The sequence below is a fragment of the Canis lupus genome, chromosome 24 (genome assembly GCF_003254725.2).
Source record: "Canis lupus dingo isolate Sandy chromosome 24, ASM325472v2, whole genome shotgun sequence".
NCBI lineage: Eukaryota > Metazoa > Chordata > Mammalia > Carnivora > Canidae > Canis > Canis lupus.
In genome coordinates this window covers 47,718,798-47,739,441 of record NC_064266.1, presented here as the reverse complement: position 1 = coordinate 47,739,441, position 20,644 = coordinate 47,718,798, and the positions used below count along the sequence as shown (strand labels likewise).

General features: G+C 60.1%; 1 protein-coding gene across 1 annotated transcript in view; it reads right to left on the bottom strand.

Moving 5' to 3' along the window:
- MYT1 (myelin transcription factor 1) overlaps positions 1–20,644 on the bottom strand; it is a 61,544-nt gene that overhangs the window by 3,951 nt on the left and 36,949 nt on the right. Inside the window, exons 10-21 of the mRNA XM_035705375.2 lie at positions 19,554–19,667; positions 16,883–17,097; positions 15,247–15,371; positions 14,257–14,526; positions 11,689–11,843; positions 10,725–10,787; positions 10,547–10,615; positions 6,057–6,119; positions 5,615–5,698; positions 2,388–2,609; positions 1,436–1,527; positions 702–805 (exon numbers count right to left, since the gene is read on the bottom strand). Coding sequence (XP_035561268.2) covers positions 702–805; positions 1,436–1,527; positions 2,388–2,609; positions 5,615–5,698; positions 6,057–6,119; positions 10,547–10,615; positions 10,725–10,787; positions 11,689–11,843; positions 14,257–14,526; positions 15,247–15,371; positions 16,883–17,097; positions 19,554–19,667 — 1,576 coding nt within the window. The remainder of the gene's footprint in view (positions 1–701; positions 806–1,435; positions 1,528–2,387; positions 2,610–5,614; positions 5,699–6,056; positions 6,120–10,546; positions 10,616–10,724; positions 10,788–11,688; positions 11,844–14,256; positions 14,527–15,246; positions 15,372–16,882; positions 17,098–19,553; positions 19,668–20,644) is intronic.

The following is a 20,644-nucleotide window of genomic DNA, read 5'->3' as shown; positions in this document are numbered from 1 at the left end:
CAAACACTTAAAGTAATTCGTAACCCTATCCCATGGCGAGTGGCTCTTTCTGGGTCACTTTTTCATAGAAATGCATTTATCAGGGACGCCTGGATGGCTCAGCGGTTGAGCATCTACCTTCAGCCCAGGCCGTGACCCCGGGGTCCCGGGATTGAGTCCCACATTGGGCTCCCCGCAGGGAGCCTGCTTCTCCTTCTCTCTCTGTCTCTCTCTCTCTCTCTGTCTCTCATAAATAAATAAATAAAATCTTACAAAAAAAAAAAAAAAAAGAAATGCATTCATCCTGCAACAATGTCATGGAGTTGCTTCCTATTACCAGCCCCGTTCTAACCAGTGAGGACCTCAAGGTACAGACTGCTCACAGGTTTGCCCGGCCACCAGGCTGCTCTACAGCAGCACTGAGGTTGAATCAGGCTCCGGCCAGGCCCTCAGAACCTGCCCTGTGGGGCTGCTCCTACTGACAGGGCTAGCAGGAAAGCCTGCCAGGGCCCCGGCGTGAGCCCCTCAGGACCCCCACTGCCAGAAGTACTACCCAAGCTGGCAGGTGTGACCTGTTCCGAGCGTCCCCGAGAGCTGCAGCCATCAGCTCAGCCTGACAGCCCCTTGACAAGGAGCTCAGCTCTCCCGCCTCCCAGAAGAGGAGGCTGAGGACGAGGACCCCCGAGGCTGGGGGGGCGGGGCAGGTGAACACCACCACCCACCTGGGACTGCAGCTGCACCATGGCGGCCTCCATCTCAGAGTTGGACTCGTTCAGGTCGCGAATCTCCTGGTTCAGCTGCTTGATCTCCTCATCGTTCTCCAACACTGCTCCAGAGAGAAACCTTGGTTGTGGCTCTTGGCTTTACGCCTAGGCCTGCATGCAGGGGTGCAGGGGAGGCCTGTTTTCTAAATGCAACTAGGGACCCTTTCCAAGCAGAGGCAACTGGCCTCGCATGGTGGGCAGCTCATATCCCACATGTCATGCTGGAAAAGTGAGCCTCAGACACTAGGAGCCATGTGTCTATGTTTGCCTCCTGCCCCCGGGTGATGGGTACAAAGGTATAAATCTCTCTGTCAGGGATTAATCACTAAGGTAAAGATGGAATCTTTCCAGGTGATGCTGCATTTCCTCAGCTTCCCTCTTCCTTGAAACTGAGTTCACAGCCCCACCAACCCCCGAGAATGGCTTCTGATGCTGCCAGCAGGGCTCTCTGACGCCAACACGCACCAATACCCAGGTTAGAGCCAGCGTGGCACGTGAGGGCCAGGAGCCAGACTCCAGGCAACCAGGAGTTTGGAGCTGAGGCTGGGAGACCTGTGGGCTCAGGTCAGGGGTCTGTCTCCACCAGGACTCACTCCAGGAGGGGCTCAGCCTCCCTCACCCCTGCTACCAGGACAGCTCACTCTCCCAGGTCACAGAGATCACTTGGAGGAACTGCAGGAGGGACACCTTACCATCACTTGTCTTGAACTTGGTGCTGAGAACCTCATCCCCTGAGACTTTTCCCTTCTTTCCAGCAAAGGTTGCTCTGGGACAGCCAGATAAGCTGGAAGCAAAGGTCATGCACAAAAAACCAGCTCAAGGTCACACACACAGGGCCAATCCACGATGATACATCGCAGCAAAAGCCAATCCTTGCTGGCCTGCGGCCTGGTAGGATCCTGGTTTGGGACTTTCTCATGCATCTCCTTTTGCCCTCCCACTCGATGGCTCTGGCCCCCAAGCCGTCCACCCCCTTACTCAGCAGCCAGGCCCTTCCAGCTCAGGACACTGCCCTAAAGGCTCGTTCTCAGGCCTTCCTCACTGCTCTCCCCACAGCATCTGCCCCTTTGGCCATGCCAGGTACCTCCCTCACGTGTTTGCTTATAGTCTGTGCCCCAGCCACCAGGCCCAGACCAACTCTCATTCTCTGCTCTGTCTCCTGAGCCTGGTATGTGGCGGCCTTTCAGTAAAAGCTTGTGGAATCACTAGCTCATCAATCTTGTAGGTGGAGACGAGGGCAGAACAAAAGAAAGACAAGGAACGTTTCTGAAGGGCTGTGTTGTGACTCCCTGCACCTCAGGAGGAGAACGGGGGGCCCACGGGCCCCCCGGCCCTGGGCCAAGTATCGGGGGCAAGCAAGCGCCCTGGCGGGAGGGGCAGGGCACGAGGTACGACAAAGCTTTCCGTGAGAAGCCTGCAGCCTGTGTCAAGAACACACTCAGGGCTCCGCTGGCTCTTGCTGCAGGGACTACACTGTGGAGGGGGCCTCACGACAGCAGCCACGTGCAGGGCCACATGTCGCAAACACCGGGACCTGGGACCCACCGTTGTCTGTGGCTTGCCTGGACCGGGCCCCCTCTCCCCCGGAGAACTAGCGGCTGCCGCAGAGCCCTCGCGGCCCTTCCTGACCAGCGCGGCCCCTACCTCCTGTGGGTGAGGAAGCTGCCGTTGGCGTGGCCGGAGCCGTCACAGCCCGGGGTGGGACAGGTGGGCCCCTCATTCTTCAGCGATTTCCAGGAAAAGGGTGAGCCGTTAAGCGAGCCCTCTTTCTGCCTCCGAGCGGCCAGTGGGCAGCCAGATGCGCTTCTGTGTGAGGCGTATTTGCCGCTGATGTGACCGAGCCCCACGCAGCCTGGAACAGGGCACCTGGCGCAGAGGTCAGAGGTGAGCACGGGCACTGAAGCCTGCAGACACCCGCAGCCCCGACGCGGACGTGCCCGCTGTCACAGAGATTCCTGATGCCCCAGGGCAGACCTGCAGCCTTCCCAACCACGAGGGGGGCAGCAGGGATCACGGCGCCTCCCGCCTCAGCCTTGCACCTCCTGCGCCGCAGGAAGGTCAGCAGCTGCCGTCTGTCCCCTCCCCTCGGGAGCCGCTATGTCCCTGGGAGACAGAGCCGGACCTTGCTGCCGCATCACTTCTCCATCACCCCACGACGAGGAGTGAAACCACCCAGGGGCTACTCCCTGGGAGACTGCTCCAAGCACAGTCTCTGGGGGCCCTGGGGTCACAGAAGGTCACAAGGGCACCCGGAGCCAGGCAGTGTGAGGCAGCTGGGACCACTGCTGCTCCCCAGCAGGTGAGGAGACAGGGCCTCCCCGCCCAGAGAGGCCCCCACACCAGCCGCACATCCAGGGTGGCCAATGCAGACTCTTCCCATCCTCCTTGGCCTGGACCCCTCTTATACCCATCCCCTCTCTTCTTCATCCCTCCATGTGGGCCTCAGACTTGTAGGACGGCCACTGAGCCGGCCCAAGGTCATCCTGGCAATCAGTCTGGAGTGGAGACAGGGCGGCAGGTCCTGCAAGGAGCTCGGGGAGGTTCCACTCTCTGTCTGCCCCTCACACCTGGGCACCTCTCAGCTGTGGGTGCCCAGGGAACGCCGGGGCCGGGTACTTGGAAGCACCTCTGAGCACCCAGCATCACAAGATCAAAAGACCAAATGAGAGGCAGCTCTTCGTGGTTAAAACACACAGTTAAATCTGAATTCATTTTACTCGTGTTCTTTGCAAAACCCTAACTCTTCTTCTCATTAGGATTGATTCCTGGGAATTTATTCATACTGGGTATTTCAGACATGTGGACAGTAACACTGCTTCTCTTTCCTTCCATATCCCTCCAGGGTCCGAATCGTCAGAGCTGTCAGGTGACCTCACGTTAAGGTGTGTGTGGGGCGCCAGATCAGGCCGCTTCCGTACAGCCCAGGTAAGCGGGTGGTGGGGCCGGTGACCCCAAGGGCAGAGGCGCGTCTCTTCTGTCGGACTCCGGGGTGGTGGGGACAGCAGTGGGGGTGGGGCACCCTGCACAGGCGATGGGCCTTGAGCAGCTCCTGACCCTCACGCTGGAACATCCATGGATTTTATGGCCAGTTATTCAGTTTTGGCCGAAGGGATTTACCACAATGTGCTGACGTGACTTAATCTCAAACGGCGCGGACACAAGATGTCCTAAAAGGGATCTCTTCTGCCACCAGCCCTCCACATCCCAGCTAGCACGTGCTCACGAAATCCCGTCACGCAACAGGACCTGGTGCACCGATTAAAGCTTCTGCTGCGGTCTGCACTTGTTTCAAGATGACAGGCAATTATCAATACAGTGAAAGTTTATGGGGGCGGAGGAGGCCCTATAAAACGGAGGCACTGAATGCCCCCCGCCTCTCCGCCTGCCCGCCGGCTTGCCGTGGAGCCAGTAGGAACTTCATCCATCCTGTAAATGCTGACCTGCTTCTAAGTCATATTCTCCACTTGGCTGCAAAATCTTATTTTTTAAAAAGCAAAGTTGACAGCACACTAGGAGGAGGAAAACCGTTCTTCCCAGTTAACTTAAAAAGTGCTGATCTTGATTTTAATCATTTGCAAATGCAGCACAATTCACTTATCGTATCCCTGCAGCAGGATCCTTGCTAAATCCATAGCAGCTTGCATTTATACAATCACAGGCAAATTCCTGGCTTCTCAGAAGGATAAATACTCTTCATCTGTCCTCGCATTTATTGGGCTGCATCCATGACACCAACATCCATATATTTTGGGTTTTGATTTAGCACTCATTATAGTTTTATTGTAAAAATTTAATAAATGAGCCACAGCCTTTTTACACCAAACAGCTGGTGGAGCTGGCCCCTTGAAGGATGTGATGCTGGCCCATCAGGCCTCTCTTCTGTGACCAAGCAGATGTTTGCATGCAGCTGGGGTGAGCTCCAAGGAGCTATAGACCCTTGGTCCAGATTGATCCCCTCTGCTGGGTGAGCATCCAGCTATTCTTGACCCACGGCAACCAATCAGAGCAGACCTGCCTTCTGGGGACCTGGCCCTGACCACGCCAGCCTCAAGGCCTGCACCACGACGCAGCCAGAACTGTTCCTTCCAGTCCTCAACTGGCAAGGGGACCTGCTGCTTTGTCCACTGTCAGCTCTGAAAGTCCTGGGAAAGTTGAATGGTGGTTCACTCTGTTTCCCCCTGTGGCCCAGCCTCGCCCCTACGGGCAAGCGGGGGACTCAGGGCACTCCCAGTAGCAAGTGGGGCATTCACAGGGTCAGCATTCACACACAATCCCCCTGATGACACACTAGGCACCCCCGAGAGATGGTTGGGAGTGGGTCTCAAGGACTTAGATCCCGTAAGGCCCCCTCCCCACAGCAGTGTCGAGGTCCCAGTTCAGGGCAACGCTCTGGAGCTCCCTCTTTCCATATCAGCTCCCTGCAGACATATGTGAGTGTGCAGACACACACAATTCAGACTGGCCATCTTTCTAACCATCCTGTGCTCCTCGACTCTGGCACCTGACCTTCCCCGTCAGACCACAGCTGTGCAGGTTTCCCGTGGGGCTGCTCCAGGCCCGAGCCCACACCAGGTGGCCCCCCAGGAGCACGGGCAGCAGGGCTCTTGGCCTCTCCTGGCCCCATCAAACACCACCAGACCTGAGAAGCCCAGACAGAAGCCAGTGCCCAGGCGTGACCTCAATACAACACACACGGCTCACAGCTTCATAGGTGTCCACGTGCACAGCAGGAGAACCTCTGTAAAAATGGGCATTGCCATGGACCAGCTGTATTAACGAAATAGGAGTCTAGGAGCTTTTTAAAAATTATAACATACAGGAAAATCCCAATTCTGCAAACCCCCAAGGGAGTCAGCAAGACATCAACTTACTTCATCAGCTCAGGATCTTCTTTATCATCCTTTGTGGGTGTCACCCTGGCTCCACTTTTCTTGGCACGAGGGCAGCCTGACAAGCTAGTTTTGAAAAAGAAGAAAAGCCACGGCTGTCCCAGAATGACCACTTCTTACCCACTTCTGCCCCAGCCCTCCCTCCAGCTGTGTGATCAGCAGCGCCCAGGGCGTCCCAAGGAGCTTCTGTCGTCGAGCAGAGTGGGGGCAGAGGGGCCTCGGGGGCAGGTGTTGCCATGAGCCCCTGGTTCTGGCTGCAGAAGGCGACCTGATCGGGCATCGGGGACACCAATCAGATTATAGACATGAAAGAGGCTCTAGCTGCCCCAACATCAATGTCTGACTTGGAGCACTGCAGCTTCATCTGCGCAAGAGGCCCGCCCTCCCCCGCCCGGCCGGGCACCTCGGGGTGCCGCAGGCTCACCTTCTGTGGGAGGCGTAGTTCCCCGTTATATGGCCAGAGCCGTCACAGCCGGGCGTGGGGCACCTGTGGAAGACAGTGGAGCTGGAACCAGAGCCAGTGAAGACACTTGACCACAGGAGCCCCTCTGTGCCCAGCCCCCATGCGGGCCCACCGGCCCCCCTAGCACTGATCTCTCAAAGGCGTGCACGTCTGGTCAGCCTGCTTCCATGACACTGGGCCTTCAGAACTCTGCCACCCGGTCTCCCTACAGGGTCCAAGAAGCCAAGACAAGAGCACATCTCCAGTGCAGGAATGATGGGCTCCCATTTTTGGCCTTCTACAAGGTTCTAGACTGGACTAGAAGGTTCCAGAACACATATGGGCCTTTAAACAGCATTCAGAAAGGCAAGCCTAACACCTAAGACGGGTTCATTTTCCCTGACATGACCAGGAGGAAGAGCGCTGTTTCCTGGGAGGGGTCCGTCATCTGAGGGAATGAACAGACGATTACTGAGCGCCTGGGACACACCATCCACAGCGCTGGGCACCTAGAGGTGCAATTCGCACAACCAGAGACTCCTCAGGGGTGGTGGGCCCTGGCCAAGGGTTATGATGGGAGACACAAAACCCAGAAGCCCGCTTGATGCGTCCAAAATGTTTGACAAACATCATGTAGAAGGTAAAAACTACACTTTGATATACAAGTATGGGTTTTCTTAAATTACTCTTCCTGAACGTCCGTGGTGGAAGAGAGAGTGAGTTCCTGCTGGTGTCAGAGTGGGGAGGTGTGCGTGAATGTGCAGGTGGGTCCCTGTGCAACCCGGCAGGACCTTGGGGCTCACATCTGGAATCTCACAGAATATTTATCTGCCATTTCTGGTTTCATCCTCTCACAGAGAAGAAACCGTGGAAGCTGAGGCTGTTTCTCAATAGAAAAGTGGCCCCGGGAAGGTCAAGGGGACTCACATCAGCTACAACAGGACACAATCAACAGAGTTCTCTGTGCCCAAGGCCCTTCCTCAGCATCCTCGTCCCCTGGCAAATGCAGCCTCTGGCGTTTGGAGCAAGGCTGAGGAAGCTGGCGCAGCCAAAGGACTCCCCACATCTTTCGGGCCGCCCCCCAGAGCTCAGCAGGCCAACACTGCCTGTTTCTCATCCAAGGAAGCATAAAGCTGGCCTGGCAACCTGGAGGCGTCAACGCCCATCCCTCCAGCTCCTTCTCCAGTCCCGTGGTCTTTCTCGACCACCTTCTTGATCCCCATCCTGTGAGCCACACATGGGGATGCCTCCTGGGTCTGCCGGCAGGCCCACCGGGCAATTCACCCTCCCGTTGGATTTGGGGGTAACTCATACCCTACGAGGTTATGACGGCTCCTGCTCTGGGAATGTGTGGTCACATTTCAACCCACATACATTCAGGGCAAGGAGGTTTTTGCATTTTACCTCCACCCGGTAGAAACCACACACCGCCTCCATCTACATGGGCTTCACCCTTTCAAACAAACCCAACCAGGGCAAGGCTCCTGCCAGGACACTTCGTGTCTCTGCATCATCCAAGGCCCCAGGGGCAAGCCTGCTGCAGACACCGGGTCCCGCAGGCAGGAGGGGCATGCCTGCCCCCCAGCTCCAAGTGCCCTGCAGGCACTCTCACGGCCCATCCCCGCAGCAGCCCCTTCATGCTCTCTTGGGAGGCCAAGTGCAAAGAGTAAGGGTAGTGCTTCTCCTTCCAGGGTTTGCAGCTGCTCGGGTGGCTGCCTGTGGCTCCACTCCTTCTCAGCTTTGGGCAAATGTGCCAGAACCCAGGCCCACCACTGTAGGTGGTGGTCAGGGCAGTATGGCACCACAGTGGCCTCGGGCCTCGATGCCCACGAGCGCAAGTTGGAGTCTGGTGCAACCCCAGTGGCACCTGTGAATAAGGCTGGCAGGGAGTGCATGCACACGGGGATGGTCCTGCCAGGCCCCAGCACAAGTGGGACTGGCATCCCCACGGGGCCCACTGAGGCACAGCTTCTCCAGGCAGGTGGGGCCACCTGCACTCCTTGCCAAGGCCCAATCAATGGCTTTTCCTAAAAGTCGTATCCCATAGAGGATGATGTTCATGTGTCTGGAGAAGCAGGTGTTCATGCTGGGCGCTGGCACTGGCCACCACTCTCGTGCCCCTGAGCACCCACAGGTCAGTGGCAGGAACCCTCCCACCATCTGCTTCTGAGTGCATTGTCTGGGCAAGAGGGGGAATCTTGTGTCTGAGGGACACACGACAGCTTGAGGGCACGCACCAGGTCTCACCTCCAAGCCCCATCCCGCCATCCCTGTCCCGTGGTGGGGAGGCATCTCCAACCCTGTCGAGCCCCCATCACAGCCTTGCAGGGTGTGTGGCTGCACCTCAACTCCCCACACACAGAGTGGGCTGAGCGGCCCAAGGCAGCTGCGTCACCAGCCCAACCACACTGGACACTTGGCAGGGAAGAGCAGATGTCCTTGGGATTCAATTAAAACACAGAAAGCACATCATCTGAGACTGTCACTGCAGCCAGGTGTTGGTAGGGAGGCCACCGGAAGAGTCTCATTTGCAAAGCAGTGATGTAGGTGCCTTTTCCTCTCTGGGGACAGGTCACCTATTGCTGCCACAGGTGGGTTGGGAGCAGCCTGTACGAGAGGCCCACTGGACAGGAGGAGAGAAAGGAGAGCGAAGCATCCACACACCAGGAACCTGGTGGAGCCCGGCCCGCATCCAGCACAAGCCCACGCTGTGCCCGAGAGAACCAGGAGCTGACTCCCACAAAAAGACCTCTGGGGCCAGAGGGGAGCCTGGGAGCAGCCGGGGCACCTTCCCAGGTCTGGCTGAAGCCGATGAGTGACTGGTTTTCACACAGGAAGGCTTTCTGTTGCTATTTCTAAACAAGCTTGGGTTAAAGTTCCTCACAGGTTCTTAGTCCTAGACGAGCACTAACCCTCCCGACAGCCGCGTTTCCAGGCCCAGGCCAGGCCCACGGCGTCGTTCCAACAGGGCCCGAACACCTGCTCTGCAGGAAGAAAGGCCCACTGCACGCGTCTGGTCACTCACGCAGCTCCAAAATCATTCAGGCCCTCAAACTGGAAAACCGTGAAAACTAAGCATAGTGAAAACGCAAGTGGAACTGGAAAAGGAAATAGGGAAAAGGAACATGGGAAAGACATTAAGAGAAGAGAGGAAGGAGAGGGAGAGGAGGTGCGGGGAGGGGTCCTGAGCCTGCAGGACGGATGGTCCCAACTAGATTTCTGCAGCTGGACACAGCGAGGGGATGGGTCAACGTGCGCATCGCCGTGGTCAGCTGAGCCACAGAAAATGCCGAGTCTTAGAAAGACATTTCTGGCGGTGAAGCCGCCCAGACGGAAGGCCCCCTTGGTGACAACAGGCAATGACATGCCTCTGGCTGCCGGGACCAAAGCAGCCTCCCCAGAGTGACAAGGAGGACGCTGGCAGGATGGGGGGACTCCAGGCATCTAGAGCTTTCTTCTCTCTTTCTAAATCAGCTCAGGCCCCTTGGGAGCCTTTGGCAGCAACAGCTGCTCCTCTTAGAGGCTCCAGGACCTCGGCTCCCGTCTGGCCCCAGAACGGAATGAGCCTAGATTCGGGGCGTCCAATATGGAGGCCCAAGGTTCGAGATGAACACCCCCAGAGGGGGAGTGACCTGAGATGACAAGAGGAAGACCTCCTTCCCGAGCCCAGGGCAGCACTGCACGGCGGCGATGTCACAGCTCAACTGAAGGCGCAAAACCCAAAGGCAATGGCAGTCCCCAGATCTCGCCCCGAGAGGACACTGATACCTTGGGAAACTGCTGGGCGCTCGCGTCACATTTGAGCAGGGCTGTTGAGCAGGGTAATTGGTGCCCACAGAGCCTGGGCTGCCGTGTGTTAGGGACAGGGAGGAGCAGCAGAAAGAGGGGTGCTCAGCAAAGAGAGGGATGAGCATGGGCAGGCAGCTCCGGGGGGACCCGCAGGGACCAGACAGACGCAGCAGCGGAGGGCACAGGAGGAGGGAAGGGCAGAGAGTTTCCTCATTCACCGCCAGCACCCAGGTGCCCTAGCCAGAGCCGCACAGCCCGAAGCCCCCGAGCCGCAGCAAGACGTAGAAGCCAAGGCCAGCGCGGGCCGCTCGCACATCTCCAGGGCAGAGGTGCCAGCAGGCCCAGACCCTGTGCCGGGTCCTCGGGAGAGAGAGAGATGGGCCGGGCCATCGGGAGCCAGAGGCGGCAGGCCCTGCCCCCGGATGCCCCCTGGAGGCCCCCCGGCCCTCGGTCCCCAGAGGCTGGCAGCAAGGGACAGGCAGACAGCGGCACTCAGAGCAGAGAGAGGCGGCAGCAGCCCCAGGCAAGCAAGTCGGCCCCCGTGGCCTGTCTCTCGGCCCCATCCTGCTGGCAGGGGCTGCCCGGGGCCGGAGCCCTGAGAAGGCCGATGGGGCTGGAGCTTCCCGGCAGGAGAGCAGAGCAAGGGGTGCCCAAGAGATGGTAGGCCAGGAGGGCAGACATACTTGAGGTCAGCAGAATGGGCAGCCATGAGGTTTCTGAGGCTCTTGTCAGCAAGAGGGCAACCAGAGAGGCTGAAAGAGAAGAGATGGGACATTGGGGTGAGCCAGAGGGGGAGCAGAGGAGGACAGGGAAGACCCACCACACAGCACCCAGGCCAGCTGGACCCGAGCAGGGACAAACCTGCGGTGAGAGGCATAGTTCCCGGTGATGTGGCCGCTGCCGTCACAGCCGGGGGTGGGGCAGCTGAACGGAGGAAAAAGAGCGTCAGAACACAGAGCGGGGCGCACCTGCCAGGCCTGCCCCCCCGGAGGGCGCCGACTCTGGCTCCGGCTCTCCCGGAGCCGAGGGCCACCCGCCCCCACGCCTCAGAGCGCAGAGCAGCCCTCGCCACTCGACTGTGAGCTTCTCCCACGCAACTGGACTCAAGGAGGAGAAAGGAGTCAGAGTACGGCTCAGCTTGAAGCCGCGATGGCCCTGGAGCGCACGCGCCTGCACGCACTCGGGGCGTACCCGTGAGCACGGCGGCACGACCCGACCTGAGGACGCGGCCGGGACACGGCCCAGGCAGAGCCAGCAAGGGGATGGAGCTAGCCTGGTCCACGGCAAGGAGGCAGGAACCCCGGGGGCCGACCGAGCGGGGGCGAGGCCCGGGCCCCGGCGGCACCGCTGCAGGGACAGCCCCCACCGTCCCGGGCGCCGTGCTCTCAGTGGGGGTGGTCTCCATCCCGGGGACCAGTCGCGGCCACCAGCGGCTTGCCCACCCTGCCGCCCGGTGGGCCAGGGTCGAGGGCATGGAGTCCCAGCAGAGCACCCGTCAGGCCTGGGCTCTGAAAGCCACGGCGGAGCTGAGGCTAGGAGAGGCCGGCTGCCCTCCGCGCCCGCCCCGCCCGTGGGCCTGGGCAGGGGCTTCCCTCGCTCCCTGAGCAGCGGGAGCTTGGGTCAGATTCCGGGCGCAAACCCTGTCAGCCGTCGCCTGGCTCAAGGGGGTTGTGGTACAGGACGTCCGATGTCTGCCCGGCAAGCGGTGCGGCCGGGAGAAGGGGCAGAGCCAGGCTGGGGGGACAGGGCCCAGGACGGAGCAGGCCCGGCCCCCAGGCTCAGAGCGGGCGGACTCCAGGGTTCTCCTGGCCCGGCGGGGACTTACGTGAGCAGCTCCTTCTTTATGTCCTTGGAGAGGAACTTCATCTTAAAGTTGGTCAGGGTAACTTCCCCGGGGTACTTCCGCTCCTCAAAACTCTCTTCCGACACTTCCTGGTCATCTGCTTCAGAAGAAGCAAAAGAATGGGCTGCTGGCTCTGACTGCAAAAAACCAGCAGGGAGACGTTTTAACCGGCTGGCGGGGGGCCGGGTGCCCGACCCGGGGCTGAGGGAGAGGGACCCTTGAGAGCAGGGTTCACAGAGGTGGTTTCTGGAGTGTCCTGCCTCCGGGACAACGGAGGAGAACAGCACCCCCGCGGGGCTAGCGTGCTCCCCGACCTCGGCCCAGGTGGAGGAGGCCAGGCCGCTGCCTCCCGTGGCCCCGGGCGTGCAGGTCACCTCCACCGACGCCCCGGGGCCACCTCCTACACACAGGAAGCCACACGAAGTGCAGCCCCTCCAGTGCCCGCTGTTCGTGGAGCAGCTACGGCAGGGAGAGCACAATGCGAGCGGGGACACGCGCCGACCAGGCACGCAGTTCCTAAGCTGCGGTTCTAGGTCGGGAGAGGATCGGCAGCCCCCAGACAGCAGGGCCCCGGGGACGGTCCCCTCCGTGGAGGGGAGCCCAGTTCCCCCGAAGGCCCAGCAGCTCAGCACCCGCAGGTGGGTCTGGAGCAGAGGCAGCTGAGCCACATGCCAGCCCAACCCCTGCCGTGGGCGTGGGCGTGTCCAGCCCCTCGGGGCCCAGACGGTGCGCTTTCCAGCTTAAGGTCATCGCAGCCCCTTTCAGGCTCTCTGGGAAGGCAAAGCACAGAGCCCAGCGGGGTGAGGGCTCTCAGGACCCACAGGAATCCTGTCAACGCCACGGGCGTCGCTCCGGCTGCCGCTGACGCTACTACTGGCCAAGGCGCAGGGGACGTAGCTCGTTCCCCTGAGCAACATGGGCTTCAGCGGGGTCTTCAGGTCAGATGGCAGCTTCCCAGAGAGGGAACGCATCCCAGAGGCCCCGGACACCGTCCTGGCAGCCGCCAGAGCTGGGGCGGGAGGTGAGGCTGAGGGCAGGGGCTCAGCCTCACACGGGATGGATCACGCAGAGCTGGAGAGTCTGAGTCAGGAGTCCAGGGCCGTGGTCGAGGGACCAGGCAGGCCTGAGGCAGGAGCATGTCTGAGCTGACCCACCCGTGCCCAGAGGGGGCTGGAGGAGCGGAAGGGTCTGGGAGTGAGCTGAGGCTCCAGGATGTGGAGCGACTGTGGGGTGGGGCTGGGGGCAGCCTTTGGTGGGCAAGGACCTCAGGGCCTCTGAGACTGATGACATGAGTTCTGGGGTGCTCAGAGGGTGTGTGAAGGGAGAGGGAGATGGACAAGGCAGCCGGGGATGCCAGCCTGAGCCAGGGGTCATGGAAAGGGCCAGGGAGGGGCCGCAGACAGCGGGAAGGGGGCTCTGACCCAGGGCAGGACCGGAACACAGTAAGAGCAGACTGTCCCGGTGGCCCCCACATAGGAGGGCCCGACCTGGCCTGACCCTGGGCTCCCACTGACCGGCGGAAAGACCACCCACACAGCCCCAGGGGCATGTCCCAGGCCAGCCCCCTCCCCTCAGGGCTGAACCTGACAGGTGCCCCTCTTCTGGGGTCTGACACCAAGTCTCCGCCATATAAATGAGCCAAGTGACCCCAGCGTGGGGCCCAGTCTGCTCCTCCATGAAGCAGAGACACCTGTGAGTGGTGTAGAGGGAGCCTGGGGGACAGAGGAAGGATTGAGCTGCAGGAGTAGTGGCTCCCAGACAGGAATCCTCCCCGGGGCCTGCCCCCTGCCCTTCAAGAGTTGGTGGGGGTGCTGGCGGGGATGACGGGGAGAAAGGGGGGACCTGCAGGCCTGCCCCCAGTGTGGCCCTGGGTGCCCACTCCAGGGTGGCTACCTGGAGTCTGTGCCATTCCCACAGCTGCGCTTTGCTACTCAGGACTCACACCTCTTTGGGGAAGAGCCTTCCATCAGTTCCACTCTCAAGAGAGGGACACGATTAGGAAGGGATGTCCCCCGTCCCTAGACTGCGATTCCAGCACGGATGCCTGGCTTGTTGCGCGTCACCAGGCGGCGCTGGTCTTGGGACCCAGGCCACTGCCCAGCACGGCGGCTCCCGAGCCCTGGAGATTCCCCCTGCCTCTGTCCAAGGAGCCAGGTGGCCAGGGTGTCCTGCGGATGGCGAGGAGGGCCTGCTGCCAGAACTCAGGGTGTCCCTATCTGCACAGCAGGTTGGGGGGAGGCCATAAAACCAAGGAATTGGGAGCCATTCCCAAGTATCTCCCCTGGGATGTGAAAGAAGCCCTCCTCCTCTCCAGGCTTTCCAAGGGCCCACGGTGGTGCCGAGCGTGCACCCGTCGAGGTGAGGAGACCACCTCTCTCCCGGTTGGGACAAGACCACAGCATGGCCCAGAGGTGGGAGATCCTCCAAGAGGGCAGGCCGGGTCCTAGCTTCCTAGCGGCGGCGAGGCCCCGTGTGGCTAGGGACAGGACCCCGGAAGTTCTTCCTGGAGACGCGAGTACTTTCTACAGCAGCCCCCGGCCCCACACCCACCTCCTCGGGTTCCTCTTCACGTTGGCGACTGGGCTTGGTATAGTCCAGAGGTCGATCCCACTCATCCTGGCGGGAAGCCTGGCTGGACTGGGGCGAGGTCATGGAGCTGCTGGGGGCGCTGGTGCTGCTCTGGCGCTGGGAGGCCTCGGGCGACTTGACGCCAGGGCTGCTGCTGCTGCTGCTGCTGCTGGGGAAAGCGCTTTCTCGTTTGCGGTGTTTATGCATGCTCAAGTCCAGGGTTCCGTTTTCATCCACCTCTATGTCCGCAGCCTGCAATTGTGAGGGTGAAATCCATGCGAGTGATTTCACCCCTTCACGTGTGCCTTCCGGTACTAAATCAGCATTACAGAAGGCCCGAAACGGTCTCCCTTGGAAGGAAGCAGAGCCAAACAAGAAGAGGAGAGCTCTGAGAAGCAAGGATCTGGACTTGCCACTTCCCGAAATTCATGAGGAGGAACCTCCACCCTCTCGCGGGTCTTGCCAACCTCACAAAAGCAGACCCTTGAGAGGCAGTGACCGTGATCACACGGGACATGTGCTCGACCCACAGACTCAGGGGAACACAAGGACACGTGTGTGTGTGACCCTCAGACTCAGGGGAACATACGGGAACGTGTGTATGTGACCCTCAGACTTAGGGGAACTTACGGGAACGTGTGTGCGTGACCCTCAGACTCAGGGGAAATTACGGGAACGTGTGTATGTGACCCTCAGACTTAGGGGAACTTACGGGAACGTGTGAGCGTGACCCTCTAACAGGGACACAAGGTCACATGTGTGCACGACCCTCTGGCTCCAGGGAACAGGAGGGAAGGTGCCTGTGCACAGGCACTTGGTGCTCCACAGCACACAGCTCTCGGAGCGGAGATGATCACTATCAAGTGGACCCGGGTGTCCCTAAGCACTTTCCTGTGGGGGCATGTGGGCCTGACTGGGAATCTCCCCAGCCCGTCTCCGCCTCGGAGGGGTTCCTTGCAGGGACACACCAACCTTGCTGGGCAGGTCCTGTGGCTTCGTGCTGAGGTTCTCAGGCATTTCCCAGCAGCGCGTGGAGAGGTTCAGGATGGCTGTGGCGGCCATGTGCGCGGCCTCGGCATCGTGCGCGTAGTCAAAGCCTGCAGAAGAGGATGAAGTGCACGGGCTGTGCCTGGGGGAAGAGGCCTTTGGGAAAGGTTTGGCTGCAAAAAGGGAACAACACCAGGCGGATATGCAACTTGAATGGGAGGTGGCCAACAGACCCAGTGGCGAACCCTGGGATGGCTGGGAGTACGCGGGCACAGCCACGGGGGCGGGCGTGGGGGGCCGTCCACCGCGTCCCAGGTGCCCACGGCACACGCCTACCCACCCTCTAGGAGGGCATTCGGGGGGCCATTTCCGGCTCTTCTAAAATTTGGGCAGAGAGAGCAAAACCCTGCAAAGACGTGCCAGTGTCTCTGACGTACCAATAAATGCAAACTGGCTACAGGGACGTCCGGGCGGCTCAGCGGTTTAGCGCCGCCTTCAGCCCAGGGCGTGATCCTGGAGTCCCGGGATCGAGTCCCGCAGCGGGCTCCCTGCATGGAGCCTGCTTCTCCCTCTGCCTGTGTCTATGTCTCTGCCTCTCTCTCTGTGTCTCTCATGAATAAATAAAAAAAATATTTTAAAAAAAAACTGGCTACGGGGCACGCTTACTGGGAGTAAAGAATTCTGTAAACAGGAATGGACAGAATGTCATTCAAGCAGGAAAATTTTTGCCACAACATCTTGGTGTCGCCATAATCCCACTTCAGTGTGGTGCTGTTATTATTCACACAAACATGACCAAGAGGGCATAAAATGCTATCTTTTCTGGTACTTCTATTGTGGTCATGAAGTAACTCTCAGGGATGACATTCCTGATATCACGGTCCCGCCAGGAAATCCAGATCTACAAAGGCTCCTTCTGAGTGCTACGTGGTGCCCGTGCGTAAGGACACCCAAGCGAGCGGGACAGATGTCCACGCCGTAGCTGGCAGCTGCATCACCCGGCGTTCCTATTATTAACAGACAGGAACTCCCCACTGCCGTTTCAGGGCCAAACACCCACTGGGAGATGCCCGTTCCAACCTCATGTGCACAGTGGGGTGCTTTTCCATTTCATATGTGTTCCCAGGCTAACGGGCTTGCAACCCACAGACGGGTACATTAGTGACCAAAAAAGACAGGAAGGGTTATTCTCAAAATTTGTAGGAATGCATTTTGTTAGTACAAGCACCCAGAAAACTTGTGGTTACTATCGCAACACTCTGTAGCCAGCAATGCGGTCCCCTTGCCGGAGGGCAAATAGCTCCTGTCGGGGCACCCAGGCTGAGCATCGTGGCTGCCCAAGCCTCCGCAGGGCAGACCACATCGAGGGAGGTATTCCTAAGCCTTTGGACATGCACACCGTAAAGGACTTAGGTTTTGTTTCACAGACACATCAGACTTGATGGGGAGCATGACGGCAGTGACACGGGCAAGACACAAACTCCGGGAAAGCCACCACAGTAGACACTGGCACGGCCAGGTGCCCCCAGGGGAGAGATAACCTGCACACTGTTGGCGAGGGGGTCCCTCCTCCCCGTCTCTCAGACCCTATACCTTTCAGGAGTGAAGCTCCCCAACTTACATTTAAAGGCTTTAGGTGAGGTTTCGCTGGTCTGAATCTTTGGGGCAAGCATGCGTTTGCCAAAAACCTGAGCATCAAAACTTGCGTAGTCAAAGGTGACCTTGGAGAACTTCTCCAGCTCCTTGGCCAGGTTGGCCCTGGGTGTGGCAGGGGCCACACTAGGCCGGTAGCTTCCATACGGAGGAACCTCAAGCTGCTTCACGAAGCACATAGGCCTGAGGTAGAGGACACAGGTGCAGAACCATGAGGACAGGGCCCGGGGACCCACGGCCCATCCCACAGCCTGGGCAGAAACCCCTCGGAGCCCCACATGCACAGAGACCCTCCCCCAGGACCCACCACTGAAGGGTAGCTGGGGCCTGATCCACAGGAGGAAGAGCTGCTGCAGGGAGGGAGCAACGGGAGCGCTGAGGACAAGATGGCCTGTGTCCTTGCAGACAGCACTAGCCAGAGGACGGAGGGCCTGAGACTCTGCCCCAGAGCTTAGGAGAGCAGGTCCCAACACCTCCGCTACTAGTAGAATGAGCCCTTGGCGGGCAACCCTGCAGGAGCGTCTCTGGGACAGCACTCAGCGCCCCAGACAGCACTCTCCTGATGGAATGACACAACTCCCCAGGGGGGAGGGAGGTGGGGCATCCAGAGAGGACACGGGTGTGCTTCTGAGAACCAGGTTCCGGGAGGACCCGACTCAGCTCTTCCCTGGCCAGGGGTTCAGCCCTCTGCTCTTCTCGGCTTGAGGTCAATTGAGAGGAGCCCTGGAGGGGCCGAAACGGTTGAAGGCACTACAGGCCTTCAGTTCGCTGTCGCGGAAGCCCTTAGAAGAGCTCCATGTTTTAAATGCACAAGAGGGTAGCGGAAGGACAGCAGCCCAGGCAGCACAGGAGCCAGGGCAGGAAGACCAGCCAGGTGGGGAATGGCCGCCGCACAAGGTGTGCTGGTCAGCTCAGAGAGAAGGGGAAAAGAGAGGCTGGGAGGCCCCTCTGCACCCCAGCTCTGCTTGCTCTTGACTCTGAGCCCAGCAATGACTGAAATCTAAAAAGAATGGGTCCCTGGAATTAAGAAGGGGTCGGCAGTGAGGTCTCCAAGGTGCTGAGTGCTATAAGATCTCGCGTGTGGCCCCAAAACAGGAGCCCGGTGACAGAAAGACCCTGCAACCATGAGGAGATCAGCTCTGAGCCTGGATCTTGGAGAAGCAGATCCCCCCAAACATGGGCACATGCTCCTTCCCCAAGGAGGCCTGGAGGGCCTAGCAGCATTGGAAGACGTTTCTGGAGAGTGCTTGGTTCCCAGGGGAGAAAAGGACCCTAAGCTTAACATGGGAACCATGTTCGGTTGGCTTCCTCGGCCAGGGCTCCGTCCCACAGCACAGACTTAGTGCCTGTGACGCCAGCAGAAGTGCACAAAGGTTCTCCCCACACCCCAGCGTGTGACGCCCGGAAACATGAGCTCGCTGGGCCTCACCCTGCCTGCGGGTTTGACATTTTACCAGTGACTTCTATCCAGGCAAGAAGAAAACTAGAGGAGCAGTTAACTGGCAGGAAGCTGGGAGAACAGTTATAGGGCAGGAAGAGCAACCTCCAGCCATCCTAAGAGCCAGCAGGTGGGGAGAAGCCAAGTGGACGTGAGGCTGAAGACACCCGTTGGACGGGAGTGCAGAGGGGTGAGGTCCCAGCCCCAGGCCTGCCCAGAGACCCCTCGCGTGGCACCGCAGAGCAGGGCCGGGTGAGCGGGCAAGTTCCTCTGGTTGGGCCTCGGCGGGCACACTCCAGGGAAGGGGCGCGGGCTTGGGTGAGCCCTGAAAGGAGGTGGGCCTCTCTCCAGCCCAGGACCCACGCCACTGCCCAGCACTAGGCCTCTGCAGGGAGCAAGGGTCCCGGGCTCCCGCATTCCCCCGCGGGAGGCAGACGTGGAACTGCGGACGGGGAAGATGGTATGAACCCTAGTCCCTCAGAGAAACAGGAAGCAGAGGGTCCACTGAGCGGGGACGATGGGTGGGAATCACCCCACTGGTCAAGACGAAAACTCTGAAGCCGGGCTGGCCCCAGGCGAGTTCTGAGGTCTGGCCTCAGTTGTGGCACCCGCTTCACAGGTCATACGGGTGGTGGCAGTGCCAAGCAGATGTGTGCTGGACGGCCATTCAGAAGCGCTTCTGCTGCTGACACACGGCTACACACGACGCGTGCACCGGCACCTAAGCACACGCGTGCCTCCTGCTGCCTCGGGACCGCTGGGGCCACAAGCAGGCAACGCTCTGAGGGGCACCACACGTACCCACTCTTCTCCCCTGGTTTAGGGCCCCTTCTTGGGGTGAGGTGTAGGCAAGGACGGCTGGGAAGGAGCCGCTGCTGGTGCTTTTGGGCAGCAGCAGCCCTCAGCACCTCTCAGACAAATCTCTGAGCAATCCCAAAGGGTGGGGCCAGATGCCTTTGGGGAGGACAAGGCAGGGGCAGTCTGTGGGTGTCTGCAGCCCGGCCAGAGCGCTGGTGACAGCAGCACACATCAGACTCTGTCCTGCATGCCCAAAAACGACCTCCCGGCTCTGCCCCTGGGAGGCCCCCACTCAGGACACGAGCACACGCATGCACAAACACTCACACACCCGCGTGCACACGCAGCCCCAGAGGCATTTGGGGAGGCGGGCCCCTTTGGTTCTCTGGCTCCTTTCGCTCACCTGAGGATCCGATCTGAATTGGAGCTATTCTTGGAAGGATCTCCCGTTTGCGGCTGTTGCTTCTCATGAGATTTGGCTAATTTTTCAGCAGCAGCAATGGGACACCCAGACAAACTAGAGAGAAGGCAAAGAGGACAGCTAAGCAGTGCCCCCAGACAATAATTGCAGTCCAGGCCGGGAACCCCGCAGACCCCGGCTCTCTCGCTCGCCTCCAGCCCGAGAGTAGCAGCGGCCCCATCCGTTTCTGTCTGGGGAAACTCTAAGCAATGACACAAAGCCGAAGTGTATCCTCAGTGCCCTCCCGGCCCTGGGCAAAGGCACGTCCGCTGGGCAGGTCTGGGCCACGGCCCGCCCCTCCCGGCCGACCAGGCTACACTCGGGACCTGTCTCTAGCTCATGCTCCGTCAGCCGACTTGGGGAAGCCCGGGGTCCCACAGGCCACACAACCTGGGTGCTGACGCTGGGCATGTGGCCTCTACCAGGGCACGCGGAGGCCCAGGCCCTGCCCAGGAAGCACCCCCCCTAAGACATCCCAGGAGCACCTCCGTCTGTCAGGATTAAGCTGCCTGGCTGCCGGGGAGGTGACCAGTCACAGGGTCAGGAGTCTCGGGAGTTTGGCCTCTTCTCAATGAAGTGACCTCAGCAGCCCTAGCAGCCTTGGCGAGGCCACATTCCTTCACTGCCACACTCCCCGAGGTGCTTGGGGCAAGCGTGGAAATACAGTCGCCTCTTGCTGCGGAAGACGGCAGGCCGCTAAACGGTGGGTGCACCCTGACAGTGTCGCTTCTACCTGGACCATGGCCCCCCGCAGGACCGCCCAGACCTTGGTCCTGGCCAGCAGAGGCCCAGCGTGGGCAAGAGCCAGCGCAGACGCTTCCCAACACCGGCAGGATGCTCAGCCTCCCCCCGGCGTTCCCGTGGGCAGTAGGCCTCTCTGAAGGGCACATACCCATCCTTCGGGCCACCCCCTGGTCTCTCGGGACCCCCACCACAGTGACCACATCTGGGCACCGTCCTGACCCCCACCAGGAGGCCTTGACCTGGCTCCAGGCCCCGCCCACCACAGCCCCCGCCACCCCGGCTCCGCCCAA